Source organism: Danio aesculapii, chromosome 1 (assembly GCF_903798145.1).
Source record: "Danio aesculapii chromosome 1, fDanAes4.1, whole genome shotgun sequence".
Lineage (NCBI taxonomy): Eukaryota > Metazoa > Chordata > Actinopteri > Cypriniformes > Danionidae > Danio > Danio aesculapii.
In genome coordinates, this window is record NC_079435.1 from 621,606 (window position 1) to 638,077 (window position 16,472).

At 42.7% G+C, this 16,472-nt stretch overlaps 1 protein-coding gene across 3 annotated transcripts in view; it reads right to left on the reverse strand.

Moving 5' to 3' along the window:
• The window catches only part of LOC130221811 (adhesion G protein-coupled receptor L1-like), a 59,289-nt gene that overhangs the window by 39,733 nt on the left and 3,084 nt on the right, over nt 1-16,472 (reverse strand). For all 3 annotated transcript variants that reach the window (XM_056454426.1, XM_056454417.1, XM_056454410.1), the window contains exons 2-3: nt 568-702; nt 210-423 (exon numbers count right to left, since the gene is read on the reverse strand). In XM_056454426.1, coding sequence (XP_056310401.1) covers nt 210-423; nt 568-637 — 284 coding nt within the window. In that variant the 5' untranslated portion in view covers nt 638-702. The remainder of the gene's footprint in view (nt 1-209; nt 424-567; nt 703-16,472) is intronic.

A 16,472-nucleotide genomic window follows, 5' to 3' on the forward strand; every position in this document is an offset into this window, starting at 1 on the left:
TAGAGGGCGCTGTAAATCTGAAATGCATTGCTTAGGGTGGGTTTTGATGTACGTTTCAGATGAAAAATCTACTAGAGGGAGCTGTAAATCTAAAATGCATTGCTTAGGGTATGTTTTGTTGTACGTTTCAGATAAATCAACTCATCATGAGTGAATCGTTACATCTATACAGTATAATATGTACATATATATAATTTAGTTACACAGACCTGTGTGACATGATCTTGAAGGCGTCAGGCTGGTAGCACTGCACGTTCTCCATCTGGAAGGGGTCAGCGTCACAGATCTTGTCATCTGTGCGGCCGTAATTGGCGGTCTCGATCATGATGACATCACTTCCTGGGCAGCGCAGCTCGATGGGGTAACCTTCACACGCCAGCTCTCTCCTCATCAGACCGAAGGGCATCGCGGCTCGACTCAGACCTGCCAAGCCCCCACAGACACACGTCAGTTAAAGCAGCTCCAACAACTCAAGGATTTTTAATCATACACTAATTTACAGAAATCAAATCAGCCAATTGAATAGCTTCTGGCTCTGAGGGGGCGGAGTCAGAACCTTGAACTTACCTTGTTCAGAGGGAGCAATGTTGCTAAGCAACACAGGACACATCCACAGTAACCACAGTGATAGTGCCATGGTAACGACAGAGGAACGGATAAGGTGAAAGGGGCAGGACAGAGTTCCTGAAGAGTAAGATGAACCTGCAGAGAGACAGACAGATCATCAGAGACACAGATCATCAGACTGACAGATCATCAGACAGACCGATCATCAGACAGACAGATCATCAGACAGACCGATCATTAGACAGACCGATCATTAGACAGACAGATCATCAGACAGACAGATCATCAGACAGACAGATCATCAGACAGACCGATCATTAGACAGACAGATCATCAGACAGACAGATCATCAGAGAGACAGATCGATCATCAGACAGACAGATCATCAGAGACACAGATCATCAGACAGACAGATCATCAGAGAGACAGACAGATCATCAGACAGACAGATCATCAGAGAGACAGATCATCAGACTGACAGATCATCAGACAGACCAATCATCAGACAGACAGATCATCAGACAGACAGATCATCAGAGACACAGATCATCAGAGACACAGATCATCAGACAGACAGATCATCAGAGAGACAGACAGATCATCAGACAGACAGATCATCAGACAGACCGATCATCAGACTGACAGATCATCAGACAGACCAATCATCAGACAGACGGATCATCAGAGAGACAGATCATCAGACAGACAGATCATCAGAGACACAGATCATCAGACTGACAGATCATCAGACAGACCGATCATCAGACAGACGGATCATCAGACAGACAGATCATCAGAGAGAGACTAGAGATCAGAGAGATAGACAGGAGATCAGACAGACAGACAGGAGATCCGACAATCTGGAGATCCGAGACAGACAGACAGGAGATCAGACAGACAGACAGACAGACAGACGGGAGATCCGACAATATGGAGGTCAGAGACAGACAGACAGAAGATCAGACAGACAGACAGACAGACAGACAGATGTGGATCCGACAATCTGGAGGTCCAAGACAGACAGACGGAAGATCAAACAGACAGACAGACAGACGGGAGATCCGACAATATGGAGGTCCGAGACAGACAGACAGAAGATCAGACAGACAGACAGACAGACAGACAGACAGACAGATGTGGATCCGACAATCTGGAGGTCCAAGACAGACAGACGGAAGATCAGACAGACAGACAGACAGGCAGATGTGGATCAGACAAACTGGAGGTCCGAGACAGACAGACAGACGGAAGATCAGACAGACAGACAGACAGACAGAAGATCAGACAGACAGACGATAAGAGAGACAGACTGGAGATCAGAGAGACCGACAGGAGATCAGACAGACAGACAGAAGATCAGAGGCAGATGGGAGATCAGACAGACAGAAAGACAGACAGAAGATCAGGCAAACAGAAATATGGGAGATCAGACAAACTGGAGGTCAGAGAGAGACAGACAGACAGAAGTACAGACAGAAGATCAGACAGACAGACAGACAGACTGACAGACAGACAGACAGACAGACAGACAGACAGACAGACAGACAGACAGACAGACAGACAGACAGACAGAAATATGGGAGATCAGACAAACTGGAGGTCAGAGAGAGACAGACAGACAGACAAACAGACAGACGGACAGACAGAAGAGACAGACAGATGGGAGATCAGACAAACTGTAGGTCAGAGAGAGAGAGAGAGACAGACAGACAGACAGAAGATCAGAAAGACAGACAGGGTTGAGACCAGAAAGACAGATAAAAGATCAGACAAACAGGCGAGAGATCCGACAGACACAGAGACAGAAGGGAGATCAGAGAGACAGACAGGAGATCAGGTCTGATGGTATTTCAGAGAAGCCCTCAGCAACACACAGTGAGGAGCAGTGTGTTCATGTTCAGTTCATTCACACACAGAGGGATAATGAGCTGTAATGGCGGAGCAGAAGGTCAGAGCTCGACTAATGTGATCGCTGTGCTTTATTGATCCATCATCAGACTCAATACCGTCACAGCAGCTGCTTCACTCGTCAATAATCAGACCGAACAGCAGCTCAGCGGCTCACGCTGCTGTTTCTGTGAATGTAATGACTGTAAAACTGTGAAATATACTCTATTTTCCCAGACGATTCTCATCAACTCTTCTGACCAATCAAATGCTCTCTAGTGGCTGACATGCCCCACCCCCTTCTTCTCATTGGCTGTTCATTTGATGCGCTTGAGCTCAACCACTCTCACTAGCAGAGCTGTGAGAAAAACAACATGCTATTAAAGGGGAGGAGCTAACCTATGCCCCGCCCCTCTTCATGTTTCAGCTAAAATAACATCAAACATCCAATAAAAATGCACATTTAAGAGTTTCTGATTGGGCGAAATATGTTTAGCCACACCCTGTCAACCATTAATTTGCTGTGATTGAAAGATAAAAGGCGGAGCTCAAGAATAAAACCCCGCCCCTACTCAATACTCTATTTCAGTAGGAGATAATAATAAGTCTGCAGCAGCGTCTGGTTCACACTGACTCTACGGATGAGTGTGTGTTCAGACAGACTCGCAGTCGCCATGGCAACGCTGCAATAATGGCTGCGGCTCATCTCAGCTTCTCTCTCTGCGTTTCTGCATCCTGGACAATTTTTTCCCCGGCTCTGATCTGCGTCTCATTTCTCTTTCACAGTTGCCGGTGCTGTGAAACCCCTGCGGGCTCCGTCTCTATTGATGGTGCTACAAAAATACCCGCTGATCTCAGGAGACGGAATCAGACCATTTATCACCAGCGTTTCCCCAGACGAGTGCTAAAATCCAGCCTCAGGCTTCACTGCGGCCTACTAGCGGAAACACAGTCGCCCGTATGTCACATCACATTCACCAAAACATGACATTCTGAGACTAAATGGAGCTTACATGAGAGCACTGGGCTAGTTTTAGAGCTCATATATCGCTTAATATCAATCAATTAGATCCAAATCAATAGTGGATGACCATTTATTTATTTATTTGACATCAAGCTCCTGTTCATCTAGTCATTTTCTAGCCTCATATTCAAGTAATCATACTAAATTAGATAACACTTGAAAACTTTCAATAGAATTTCCATAGAAACAGTGCATTAAAGAATAAATGAAATAAAATAAATGTAAAAATATGAGTTTACGATGTTTATTTACTAGCGCACATTAGTCATTAGTCTTAATTTAATGTTTTGTTAATCTTTAATCAAAATTTGACCATCTGGTTCTGCTCTGAAGACTCTGATTGGGTGAAATATACTTAGCCACGCCTCTCTAACTATTCGTTTGCTCAGAGTGAAAGGCGGAGCTCAAAATATAAACCCCGCCTCCTACTCAATATTCAGATTCATTTAGAAACACGTCATTATACTCAGGGGCAGATTTAACCAGTAAGAGAGGTAAGTGGCCGCTTTGGGCTCCAGGAAATCCCCAAGAAATCTGGGGGCCCCAATAAATAACAATAAATATTACATAACAGGTTTATAATTCATAATCTCTCTCTAAACTTTTGGATTTGTGACACTTTAATGCTTCTATGTTGACTCTGATTGGGCGAAATATGCTTAGTCACGCCCCTCTAACCATTAGTTTGCTGTGAGTGAAAGATGAAAGGCGGGGCTCAAAATATAAACCCCACCCCCTACTTAATATTCAGTTTCAGTTTGAAATACGCCATCATACTTGAATAAAAGTTCAGGTTTTTATAAACCTCAACAGCAAGCTCCTCCCCTCAACGGGTGGAGTTAATATTCAAATAATACATAATTTAGCAGGTTTATAATTACATAATCTCTCTCTAAACTTTTGGATACGTGACACTTTAATGCTTCTATGATGACTCTGATTGGGCGAAACATACTTAGCCACACCCCTCTAACCATTAGTTTGCTGTGAGTGAAAGATGAAAGGCGGAGCTCAAAATATAAACCCCACCCCTTTCTAATATTAAGTTTAAGTCAGAAATACACCATTGTACTTGAATAACAGTTCAGTTTTTATAGATCCCTATAGCAAGCTCCTCCCCTCAGTGGGCGTGGTTAATATTCAAATATTACATAATTTAGCATGTTCATAATCTCTTTCTGAACTTTTGGATTTGTGAAACTTTAATGCATTAGAAATATTGGACTGTCACCTAGTGGCTATTGTTAGTATAACTCAAAAAATTAAGCCTCATATGAATGGCTGTCCGAAATCGCATACTTCCACACTATATAGTGCGCTAAAAACAGTATATGAGCCGAGCAGTGTGTCTGAATTCATAAGGTGCGTCCCAAATCACATACTTATGCACTGTTCAACGCCATTTTGTAGAATAAATAGCGCGCGCACACATACACACACACACACAGAGACAGCTACACAAAAACACACACAAAAACACTCTCTCACACAAAAACATACATAAACAAAAACACAAATGCACACACACAAAAAACACTCTTGTGCACAAAAAACACACACTCACACACATGCAAAAATACTCTTACGCACTCACTCCGTCACACACATGGATATGAATAAAACACACACACACTCAGACATCCACACAAAAACAGTCACTCACTCTCTCTCACACACACAAACAAAAACACATTCATACACACACACACAGACAGCAACACAAAAACCTGCACACACAAAAACACTTTTTCTCTCACTCAAACGAAAACGTACGTACACACACTCAAACAAAAACACACATGCACAGACACACACACACACACAAAAAAAACACTTTTGTGCACAAAAACGCACACTTTCACACACACATGCAAAAACACTCTCAGTTACTCACTCTGTCATACACAAAACACACACACACACACACACAGAGAGAGAGAGAAACACACTCTCTCTCTCTAACACACACACACACACACACACACACACACACGCACACATAGAGAGAGAAACACACTCTCTCTCTCTCTAACACACACACACACACACACACACACACACATAGAGAGAGAAACACACTCTCTCTCTAACACACACACACACACACACATAGAGAGAGAAACACACTCTCTCTCTAACACACACACACATAAAACACACTCTCTCACACACAAAAATACACATGAACAAAACACTCTCACACACACACACACACACAAACAAAACACACAAGCACACAGACAGAAACACACACACTCTCTCTCTCTCTCTCTCTCACACACACACATACACACACACACACACACTCACATGTAAATTTTGTTTTCACACAGACTTTCCAGACTTCAAGCAGCCCTAATCTCAGACAGCTCCATCTGTGTGTCCTTCAGAGATCATGAGTCACTGTTTCTCCTGCAACTGTGCATCTCTCATTCCCTGATGATCACACACACACACACACACACACACACACACACACACAGACACTGTCAGGATCCCTACTGGCTCGCCCGGCTTACGCAAATAACACCTTCTACTTTAGTCCAGAGAGAGACCCCAGAGACGGACACACCCTCACTCGCACAAGCAGAAAAACACACCATCAATTCTGCAAAACAATAATCAATAATTAATATTCAGACTCTTTATCCAACAGCCACTGTAATGTGAAGCTAATTACGCAGTTTAACGACCACAAATAAGATGTGCATAACAGAACACAGAACATTAAGCAGATCGACAGCAGACCAGAATCTACAATCACACACTGATGATTAAAACTGCACGACCACAATTAACTATACTCAACCATAAAACAAACACTTACAAAGATGTGTGTGTGTTAATGTTTTAATTATATTTATATTTCATCTATTTGCCAAATAAAAATTTTCAGAATAATTTAATTCATACTAAAACAAAAAGCTAAATAAAAATAAACCCCGGCAGATACATTACTCCCCGCTGCCACAAAGAGTGAGCCCTGGAGCTAGACGTGGGAGGAGCCAAGAGCAAAAATATGCAGAAGTGGGAGGAGCCAATGACAGGAGTCAAAAATGGGAGGGGCCTACTGCAGGAGGCGCCAGAAATGGGAGGAGCCAAAAGCAGGAGGTGTCAGAAATGGAAGGAGCCTATAAAAGGAGGTTTCAGAACTGCAAGGAGGCTATAGCAGGAGGAGCCAGAAGTAGGAGGAGCTGAGAACAAGAGGAGCCAGAACTGGTAGGAGCCTATAAGGGGAGGGGCCTATTGCAGGAGGAGCCGAACTCGAAGGAGCTTAAATCAGATGTCGTCAGAAATGGGAGGAGGAAAGAGCAGGAGGAGTTAGAACTGGGAGGAGCATATAGCCGAAGGTGTCAGAAATGGGAGGAGCCTATAGCAGGAGGAGCCAGAGGTAAGAGGAGCAAAGAACAGGAGGAGTCAGAAGTAGAAGGAGCCAAGAAAAGGAGCTAGAACTGGGAAGAACCTATAGAAGGAGGCATCAGAAATGGGAGGAGCCTATAGCCGAATGTGTCTGAAATGGGAGGAGTCTATAGCTGAAGGTGTCAGAAATGGGAGAAGCCTATAGCTGGAGGAGCCATAAGTAGGAGGAGCAAAGAGCAGGAGGAGGTAGAAGTAGGAGGAGCCAAGAAAAGGAGCTAGAACTAGGAGGAACCTATAGAAGGAGGCATCAGAAATGGGAGGAGCCTATAGCCGAAGGTGTCTGAAATGGGAGGAGTCTATAGCCGAAGGTGTCTGAAATGGGAGGAGCGTATAGCAGGAGGAGCCAGAAGTAGGAGGAGCAAAGGGCAGGAGGAGTTAGAAGTAGGAGGAGCCAAGAAAAGGAGCTAGAACTGGGAGGAACCTCTGGCAGGAGGTGTCAGAACTGGGAGGAGCCTATAGCAGGAGCCATCAGAAATGGGAGGAGCCTATAGCCGAAGGTGTCTGAAATGGGAGAAGCGTATAGCAGGAGGAGAAAGAAGTAGGAGGAGCAAAGGGCAGGAGGAGTCAGAAGTAGGAAGAGCCAAGAAAAGGAGCTAGAACTGGGAGGAACCTGTGGCAGGAGGTGTCAGAACTGGGAGGAGCCTATAGCAGGAGCCATCAGAAATGGGAGGAACCTGTAGCAGGAGGAGCCAAAACTGGGAGGAGTGTATAGCAGGAGGTGTGAGAAATGGGAGGGGCCTTTAGCAGGAGGTGTCAGAAATGGGGGGAGCCTATAGAAGGAGATGTTAGAACTAGAAGGAGGCTATAGCAGGCGAAGCCAGAAGTAGGAGGAGCCGAGAACAGGAGAAGCCAGATCTGGTAGGAGCCTATAGCAAGAGGCGTCAGAAAGGGGAGGAGCAAAGAGCAGGAGAAGTTAGAACTGAGAGGTGCATATAATGGGAAATGGGAAGAGCGTATAGCAGGAGGCATCAGAAATGGGAGGAGCCTGTAGCAGGAGGAGCCAAAACTGGGAGGAGTGTATAGCAGGAGGTGTCAGAAATGGAAGGGACCTATAGCAGGAAGTGTCAGCACTTGGAGCAGCCTACTGCAGGAGGTGTCAGAAATGGGAGGAGCCAATAGGAGGGGCAAAGAGCAGGAGGAGTCAGAAGTAGGAGCCAGTAGTAGGAGGAGTCAATAGCATGAGGAGCCACAAGTGGGAGGGGCCAAGAGCAAAAGGGGCCAGCAGTAAAATGGGAGGGGCCAAAAGCCGGAGCAGCCAGAAGTAGGAGGAGCCAGGAGCATGAAAATTCAGCAGTAGGAGGGACCAAAAGCAGGAGCAGCCAGAAGTAGGAGGGGCCAAAAGCAGGAGGAGCCAAAAGTAGAAGTCAAGTGGGAGGAGCCTACAGCGGACGGCATAAGTAGGAGGAGCCTGATGAAAGAAGAGTCAGAAATGGGAAGAACCAATAGTAGGAGGAGCCATAAGTAGGAGGAGCCTGATGAAAAAGGAGTCAGAAATGGAAAGAACTAAAAGTAGGAGGAGCCATAAATAGGAGGAGCCTGATGAAAGGGGAGTCAGAAATGGAAAGAACCAAAAGTAGGAGGAGCCTGATGAAAGAGGAGTCAGAAATGGAAGGAACCAAAAGTAGGAGGAGCCTGATGAAAGAGGAGTCAGAAATGGAAAGAACCAAAAGTAGGAGGAGTCATAAGTAGGAGGAGCCTGATGAAAGAGGAGTCAGAAATGGAAAAAAACAATATTAGGAGGAGCCATAAGTAGGAGGAGTCAAGGGCAGGAGGAGCCAGAAATGCTCCAGGTAAAGGAACTTCATAGGAATATCCATGATACAGATCAAGCAGGAAACAAAAATGTAAAAACAAAAACAGTAACAGTGTGAAGGAACACGCAATGACAGAAAAACACAGACTTCAATGACACACAACAGGAAATCACCCGTAAACACTGCAAAGGGGAACACAACACACACCGAGTGAAAGAAGCAACAGAAGAATCTGAGGAGCTTCAATACTAAGAGTACATGAAGTGAGGAGAAACACCTGAGGTCATTACACATCAAGGAAACTAATCCAACACACTCAACAGAGCAGACACGTGACAATACTCACATGCAGGAAACGTTTAGGGTTCGTTCCCACGCCTCATTTTAATGAAGCAGAAGTAAAGGGAGTGTCAGTAGTATAATGACTGATTATTGCGTATAAACGCATCTGTAACCCCTCAGACCCTCCGCTGAATCCGCCGTCAGGTGTTGTGGAGTGTGTGAGTCTCATTACTGTCCTGCTGCGCTCACACTGAGGATAAAAGCAGTGTTTTATGATGAGAGATAAACGTGGAGGAGATCCAAAGAAGAGCTGTCAGAGCGCACAAACACACTGCTGTGATCAAGCCTGCGCGTGCGTGTGTGTGTGTGTGTGTTTGTGTGTGTGGAGCTCTCGCTGCTGGAGCGTCCAGAATCAAACAGAGGCGAGCGCTTCATCTGGAGAGATTCCCGAAGCATCAGACAGCGGCAGCGCGCCGGCGTGTGTGTGTGTGCGTGTGTGTGTGTGATAATCAGCCTGCAGTAATTGCTATAATTCACCCTCATGCAGAGAAAACTCCTCTGTTCTCAATTCAGCCTCTGTGTTCCAGACACAAACAAACACACCACTGTCATCAGCACACACACACACACACACACACACCCCGTTATCAGCACTACACATCATACACATATACACAAACACCAGTCATCATAGCTACACAAACACACCACTGTCATCAGCGCACACACACACACACACACACACACACACACATATATACACAAACACCAGTCATCATAGCTACACAAACACACCACTGTCATCAGCACACACACACACACACACACACACACACACCCCGTTATCAGCACTACACATCACACACATATACACAAACACCAGTCATCATAGCTACACAAACACACCACTGTCATCAGCACACACACACACACACCGTTATCAGCACTACATAACACACACATATACACAAACACCAGTCATCATAGCTACACAAACACACCACTGTCATCAGCACACACACACACACACACACACACACACCCCGTTATCAGCACTACACAACACACACATATACACAAACACCAGTCATCATAGCTACACAAACACACCCACACATACACACCATCATCAGAGCTACACAACACACACACACACCGACATCAGAGCTACACAACACACACACATCACCCTCATCAGTGCTCTACCAGAACATACACACACACCACTGTCATCAGTGTTACACAACATACACACACACACACACCACTGTCATCAGCGCACACACACACACACACACAGTTATCAGCACTACACAACACACATATACACAAACACCAGTCATCATAGCTACACAAACACACCCACACATACACACCGTGATCAGCGCTACACAACACACACACACACACACATACACACCGTCATCATTGCTACACAACACACACATCACCCTCATCAGTGCTCTACAGAACATACACACACACACACACACACCGTTATCAGCACTACACAACACACACATATACACAAACACCAGTCATCATAGCTACACAAACACACCCACACATACACACCGTCATCAGCGCTACACAACACACACATCACAATCATCAGTGCTCTACAGAACACACACACACCACTGTCCTCAGTGTTACACAACATACACACACACATACACACACCACTGTCATCAGTGTTACACAACATACACACACATACACACACCACTGTCATCAATGCTACACAACACACACACATCACTCTCATCAGTGCGACACCACACACACACACACACACACACACACAAACACACAAGTCTCATCAACACTCTACACAGCACACACACCAGTTTTATCTGTTCTCTACACAACACACACACACACACACACTCCACTCTCATCAGCGCTCTACACAACACAAACACCAGTCATCAGCACAAAATAAACAAACACACAACACACTAGTGCTCTACACACAACACACCACACACACTTATCTGTCTTATCAGTGCTCTACATAATACACACACACACACACACACACACACACAAACACCACTTTAATCACACTTTAATCACACACACGCACAAACATGCTGACAGTTATGGTGCTAATATTCAGCACAAATCCATCAGCTTCCTCTTTCTGGCTGCTCTTTCTGTGAATGAATGATGTAGAAGCTCTGTCCATGTGTGTTTCCTCGTGGGTTAGTAACGCTATATCTCAGTGCACAACATTAATCTGTCAGGCTTCTTGGCTAAAATGGAGAAATCAGGGTTTAAATGGTTTATAATGTCACCTCTCCTGCTAGCTAAGCTGATGAATGAGAGTATGAGGCGGCTAGGCTAACCTAGCTTCAATTTTGATTGAATTATTCTCTAATCGTTGTGTATTATGTGGTGAATATACTCCTGTAATGTATACTGCAGTGCTTTTCTGTCTGGCTTTCTCAGATATCTCACCTGTTCACCAAAAATTACTAATTATATCCCGAATGTCTGACACCGGCGCATACACACTGTAATAGACGTGCCAGGCACGAAAGCTTGACAGGCGTAGCAACAGTAACTAAGGAGGGCGGGGCTTAGCGAAGGGTCCATTTAGTTCATCAATTCCCCCATAGACTGATTTCACGCAGTCGCCATTTTTCAAAGCGAAATCGAGGCTGCGGCGGGAAGAAACCCGGGAGTATTGTTGGGAGTTACATAGGAACGTTGTGTATCTGGCTGTATATCTTATCAGCGAAGAGAAAGCACAAAAGCAGATACCTTGAAGAATGTTAGAGTAACCACACTGTAAAAACAATTTCAGCCCAATCACTTGACTCGATTTAAGTTGAGTAAACTAAAAATGTCCTGAAGTTTGTTTGCTTAAAAACCCACGCCAACACAGGGAGAACATGCAAACTCCACAGAGAAACACCAACTGACCCAGCCGGGACTCGAACCAGTTACCTTCTTGCTGTGAGGCAATTGTGCTACTGCGCCACCTTGCAGCCCCATGTTCAATGAAATTTGTGAGTAATTTGTTAACATTTTCATTTTTGTATGAGCTGCCCCTTTAAATTAAATGGAGAGTTTCCTCACACCTCGAGCAGCATCAAACAAATCTGCACAAGTAATAAACATCAGGCGTGCTGCTACATCAGTGGTCTCAAACACTGGAGGGCCACAGCTCTGCACATTTTAGCTCCGACCACCTCCAACTCACTCCTGCTTAATAATCTCTAGTAGTCTAGTAGTCTAGAGCAAAACTGTGCAGAGCTGTGGCCCTCCAGGAGTCCAGTTTGAGACCATGCTTTGCATTAAGGTGGACAATATAGACCAAGGGGCAACACGGTGGCTCAGTGGTTAGCACTATGGCCTCACAACAAGAAGGTCACTGGTTTAAGCCTCGGCTGGGTCAGCTGGTGTTTCTGTGTGGAGTTTGCATGTTCTCCCCGTGTTGGCGTGGGTTTCCTCTGGGTGCTCCGGTTTCCCTCACAGTCCAAACACATGCGCTATAGGGGAATTGATGAACTAAATTGGCCGTAGTGTATGAGTGTGTGAGAATGAGTGTGTATGGGTGTTTCCCAGTGCTGGGTTGCAGCTGGAAGGGCATTCGCTGTGTGAAACATACAGTATGCTGGATAAATTGGCGGATGATTGTGGTGACCCCTGATGAATGAAGGAATTAAACCGGAGGAAAATGAATGAATGAATGAATATCGACATATATCAATATATTTGGCAACGCAGTGGCGCAGTAGGTAGTGCTGTCGCCTCACAGCAAGAAGGTTGCTACATCAAGCCTGGGTCAGTTTATATGTGGACCCTGCTGAAAAATACAGCTTAAACCAGCCGGTTGGCTGGTTTTACCTGGTTGACCGGCCTGGTTTTAGAGGGGTTTTGGCCATTTACAGGCTGCTCTTAGCTGGTCAGGCTGGAAAATGACCAGCTAAATCCAGCTAAAACCAGCTTGACCAGCCTGGTTTAAGCTGGGCATAGCTGGTGTTGGCTGGGCTCCCAGCCTGGCTAGGCTGGTCAAGCTGGTTTAAGCTGGTCATCTCCCAGCCTGACCAGCTAAGACCAGGCTGGAAACGGCCAAAACCCCTCTAAAACCATGCTGGTCGACCAGCTAAATCCAGCTAACCAGCCTATGCTGGTTTAAGCTGTTTTTTTCAGAAGGGGATTTTGCATGTTCTCCCGGTGTTGGCGTGGGTTTCCTCCGGGTGCTCCGGTTTCCCTCACAGTCCAAACACATGTGGTACAGGTGAATTGGGTGAGCTAAATTGTCCGTAATGTATGAGTGTGAATGAGTGTGTATGGATGTTTCCCAGAGATGGGTTGTGGCTAAAAGGGCATCTACTGTGTAAAACATGTGCTGGATAAGTAGGCGGTTCATTCCGCTGTGGCGACCCCGGATTAATAAAGGGACTAAGCCAAAAAGAAAATGAATAAATGAAAGAATCAATATATTTTGTTATAAATCTATTCATTATTTGTATTTTTGCTAAAATCTCAGTAAACAGGCTAACCAGTTCCACAATTAATTAATAAAATAAACATAACTAGCTAAACTATTTATTTACAGACATCGCAGATTGTAAAATATAAGGCATATCAGCCATCTTGCTCTACTGAGAGTTTACAGCAGAATTGTAAAGCTTAAATGCACTTTACAGACGCATCTGAGTTGGTCTGTATTAAAAAATAAGACGGAAATAACACGTCATTTCAATGTCTTTTCTCACACCTAAAGCAGACCAATTACTGAGCAGGAGCAAAATATGATCATAGTTTCATAAATCTCTATTCATTAAAAAAAAATACAGATACATGAGAATAAATTTACTATTCAGGCAGTATTCAACCATTTTCCTCAATTACTCGCTTCATTTTATGCAAGATATCTGTCACACGAACAAACTAATGCAGAAGGAAAGAATAATAAAAGCTGTAGTTCGGATTATGATAATCATATTACTGTTAATAATATTCATATTCAACATTGTATGGTCAATAATTCATGATAACGTCTTTATGTTAACCATAACTAATTAAAGTAAGTTAATCATGCTTCAGCTTAATTTTGTAAGTCAAACAAGCTGTTTCAGGTCAGTTTAATAGAATTTGAGTTGAACTGACTCGAGAAGTTAATTTGATTTGACAAACATTTTAGACAACTTCATAATTACACTGTAAAAAACATTATTGCCTTAATTTTCATTCATTCATTTTCTTTTCGGCTCAGTCTCTTTATTAATATGGGGTCAACACAGTGGAATGAACCGCCAACTTATCCACCATATGTTTTACGCAGCGGATGCCCTTCCAGCTGCAACCCATGACTGGGAAACACCCATACACACTCAATCACACACATACACTACGGCTAATTTAGCTTACCCAATTCCCATACAGCACATCTTAGGATTTGAGGGGGAAACCGGAGGAAACCCACACCAACATGGGGAATATATTAAAATCACACTATCATGTCTAATTTAAGACCTCTCAGGAGTAAAAATAAGACTTTTTACGGCCTTACATTTTACAAATCCCATTTAATACTTATTACAGACAAGCAGGAACCTTGAAGACGTTTCCTAAACTCTGTTAAGATAAGTCTATAAAGACTATTTCCCATGTAAATCAGCTTACAAAAGACTTCTATACGCTGCAATAAAATCTTGCATTTTCCCAAGCAGAGAACACCAACACTGCTGAGAGAGCCAAACCAGCACACATAAATAATCCCTATTTATCAGACACTATAAATATGACCACAAATGTTGGAGGATAAATAAATAACCGTCGCTCAGGGCTCAATACTTATCTACTTATGACTGAGCTCATGCGTCTGCAATGATATACTGCTTTTCATCTGATATTATTCTCTGCTCTTGGTCCACTTGCTTTGACTAGTGACCAGTGGTTTTGCATGTGTTTGTGTTCGAGTCTTTCTTCGCTCAATCAGCCGTGAATCTTCACAAGATCATTATGTGCTGCTTTATAAACACACACACTCTCTCTCTGTTGTCTCTATAGATCTGTCTATTAAACACACACACATTTGTTTATCTACAGTACACATCTGACGACAAATGAGGACTTGCATTGTTGTATAGAAAAACTGACACCAAACACTTTTTAAGTTGTAAATAAAATTCATCCTGCTTCAAATAATGTATTAAATAATAATATTAATAATATTGTCTGGTCAATAGTTCATACGTGTGTTTGTTAACCATAACTAGGCCCACATGGAACCTGCGTGCGCAGAAATCCGCAGATTGATCATTGAGTCTATGTATTTACTTGTGTAAATGTGTGTAAATTTATATTTATTCAGTTTTTTAAATTAATTTCACTTATATTATTAAGATATAATAATAGAAATATTAAAAATGTTCATCTGATTTATGTACAATACAGTTTGTAAAGTTATATTTTCTGTCTTTTATAGTATTCTAGAGACTTGCTTTGTTTACCAAATAAGTGGATCTAATTGGATTTGCATTGTAAACATTAAATAAAAGTTAAAATGCATTTGTTTTTATTTCCTATATTAGGTTTTTAGTTATGATACTCCTAAAATCATTCCGCATAAAACTGCAGATTATTTTTTGCAATATTTTCAGCAGAAATAGCAATAAATGTCCGCAGATTCTGTCTGGCCCAAACCATAACTTATTAAAGTAAGTTAATCATGCTTCAGCTTAATTTTGGTAGTCAAACAAGCTGTTTTAAGTCCGTTTAATATAATTTAAGTTGAAATGACTGGAAAAGTTAATTTGATGTAACTCTGTAATTACACTGTAAAAACATTCCTGCCTTATTTTTTTAATTAAATAAATTTTTTTAATAAATGTTCCTTTCTAGTCATCTCAACTTATACATCAATCAAACTCACTGAAAAATATTAAGTTAAACTGTATAACAATTTAGCAGAAACATGATTACCTTATTAAAATAAATTACAGTCACATAAAATAATTAGTTGTCTTGATTTTTATCACATCTAATTTTTTAGAGTAGTAGTTCTGTTGTAAAATTAAATGTACAAGCATTACATGACTAAAAATATCACTTACACCATATTTTAGCGCAAACGTTTTCATAAACCAGTGGCTAGAGCTGTGCGATTAATCGAAATCGAATTGCAATCGCAATTTGAAACTTTGCGATAAGCTAATCGCAAGAGGCTGCGTTATAAAACATATATTATTTATCTTCCCCCACCCAGAGCAAATGCATGACTGTCGTCTGTTTGTGACGGTCTTTTCCCGGTAATTTAAGTTGAAATGACTGGAAAAGTTAATTTGATGTAACTGTAATTACACTGTAAAAACATTCCTGCCTTATTTTTTTAATTAAATAAAAATGTTCCTTTCTAGTCATCTCAACTTATACATCAATCAAACTCACTGAAAAATATTAAGTTAAACTGTATAACAATTTAGCAGAAACATGATTACCTTATTAAAATAATTAAATTAAAATAAATAATGCAAACGTTTTCATCAACCAGTGACTAGAGCTGTGCGATTAACCAA